Source organism: Rhincodon typus, unplaced genomic scaffold (assembly GCF_021869965.1).
Source record: "Rhincodon typus isolate 14 unplaced genomic scaffold, sRhiTyp1.1 hic_rhity00004310, whole genome shotgun sequence".
NCBI lineage: Eukaryota > Metazoa > Chordata > Chondrichthyes > Orectolobiformes > Rhincodontidae > Rhincodon > Rhincodon typus.
In genome coordinates this window covers 10296-11363 of record NW_025969948.1, presented here as the reverse complement: position 1 = coordinate 11363, position 1068 = coordinate 10296, and the positions used below count along the sequence as shown (strand labels likewise).

Genomic DNA, 1068 nt, shown 5'->3' with positions numbered 1-1068 from the left:
CTCCCTCGCTCACTCACTCCTTCACATGCTCCCTCACTCATACCCTCCCTCCCTGGCTCTCACACTCACTGACTCACCGCCTCCACTCATTCACTCCCTCACCCACTCCCTCGCTCACACTCCTTCACGCCCGCACTCCCTCCCACTCAGTATTCCCTCCCTCACTCACTCTCACCCTCACGCACTCATACACTCATTCCATCCCTTATTCCCACACTCCCTCACTCCCTCCCTCACTCATTCCCACACTCCCTCACTCACTCATTCCCACACTCCCTCCCTCACTCACACACTCCCTCACTCATTCCCACACTCCCTCACTCATTCCCACACTCCCTCACTCACACTCATTCATTCCCACACTCACTCCCTCCCTCACTCATTCCCACACTCCCTCACTCATTCCCACACTCCCTCCCTCACTCACTCATTCATTCCCTCACTCACTCACTCATTCACACACTCCCTCAACTCCCTCCCTCACTCATTCCTTCCCACACTCACTCTCTCCCTCACTCCCACAGTCCCTCCATCCCTCCCTCACACTCATTAATTCCCACAGTCACTCTCACACTCACTCCCAGACTCACTCACTCCCTCCCTCATTCATTCCCACACTCACTGCTTCACTCCCTCCCTCACTCACTCCCTCCCTCTGCCCCTTGCTCCCTCCCTCCCTCCGTCCCTCACCCACTCACCAGTGGCCTCGAAGACGAGGCGATTTCGATCTGCCTCACGAACGCTGTACTCTGTCCAGGCCAAGGTATCCTCCTCCTGAGGGACGGGGACCTTGTGGAGGATGAGGAGGGCCTCCTCCCGCGAAAACCCTCCGCCCAACCCTTGCAGCCCGGCCAATCCCTCCTCAACGTACCAACACTCGAGGACAATATCGACCCCAGGGTCAGGGCCCTCTGACAGACCCTCGCTCACCAACACTACACCCCGTCCGAGGGGGAGAGAGAGAGAGAGAGAGAGATAGGATAAGGCTCCCTCTACACCATTCGCCCCCCCATCAAACACTCCCAGGGACAGGGAGTTAGATACAGGGTAAAGCTCCCTCTACACCGT

The 1068-nt window shown here is 57.9% G+C and overlaps 1 protein-coding gene across 1 annotated transcript in view; it reads right to left on the bottom strand.

Moving 5' to 3' along the window:
• Positions 1–1068, bottom strand: part of LOC125481924 — a gene marked incomplete at its 3' end in the record, with an annotated part of 9527 nt that overhangs the window by 1797 nt on the left and 6662 nt on the right. Inside the window, exon 3 of the mRNA XM_048593873.1 lies at positions 699–1059. Coding sequence (XP_048449830.1) covers positions 699–1059 — 361 coding nt within the window. The remainder of the gene's footprint in view (positions 1–698; positions 1060–1068) is intronic.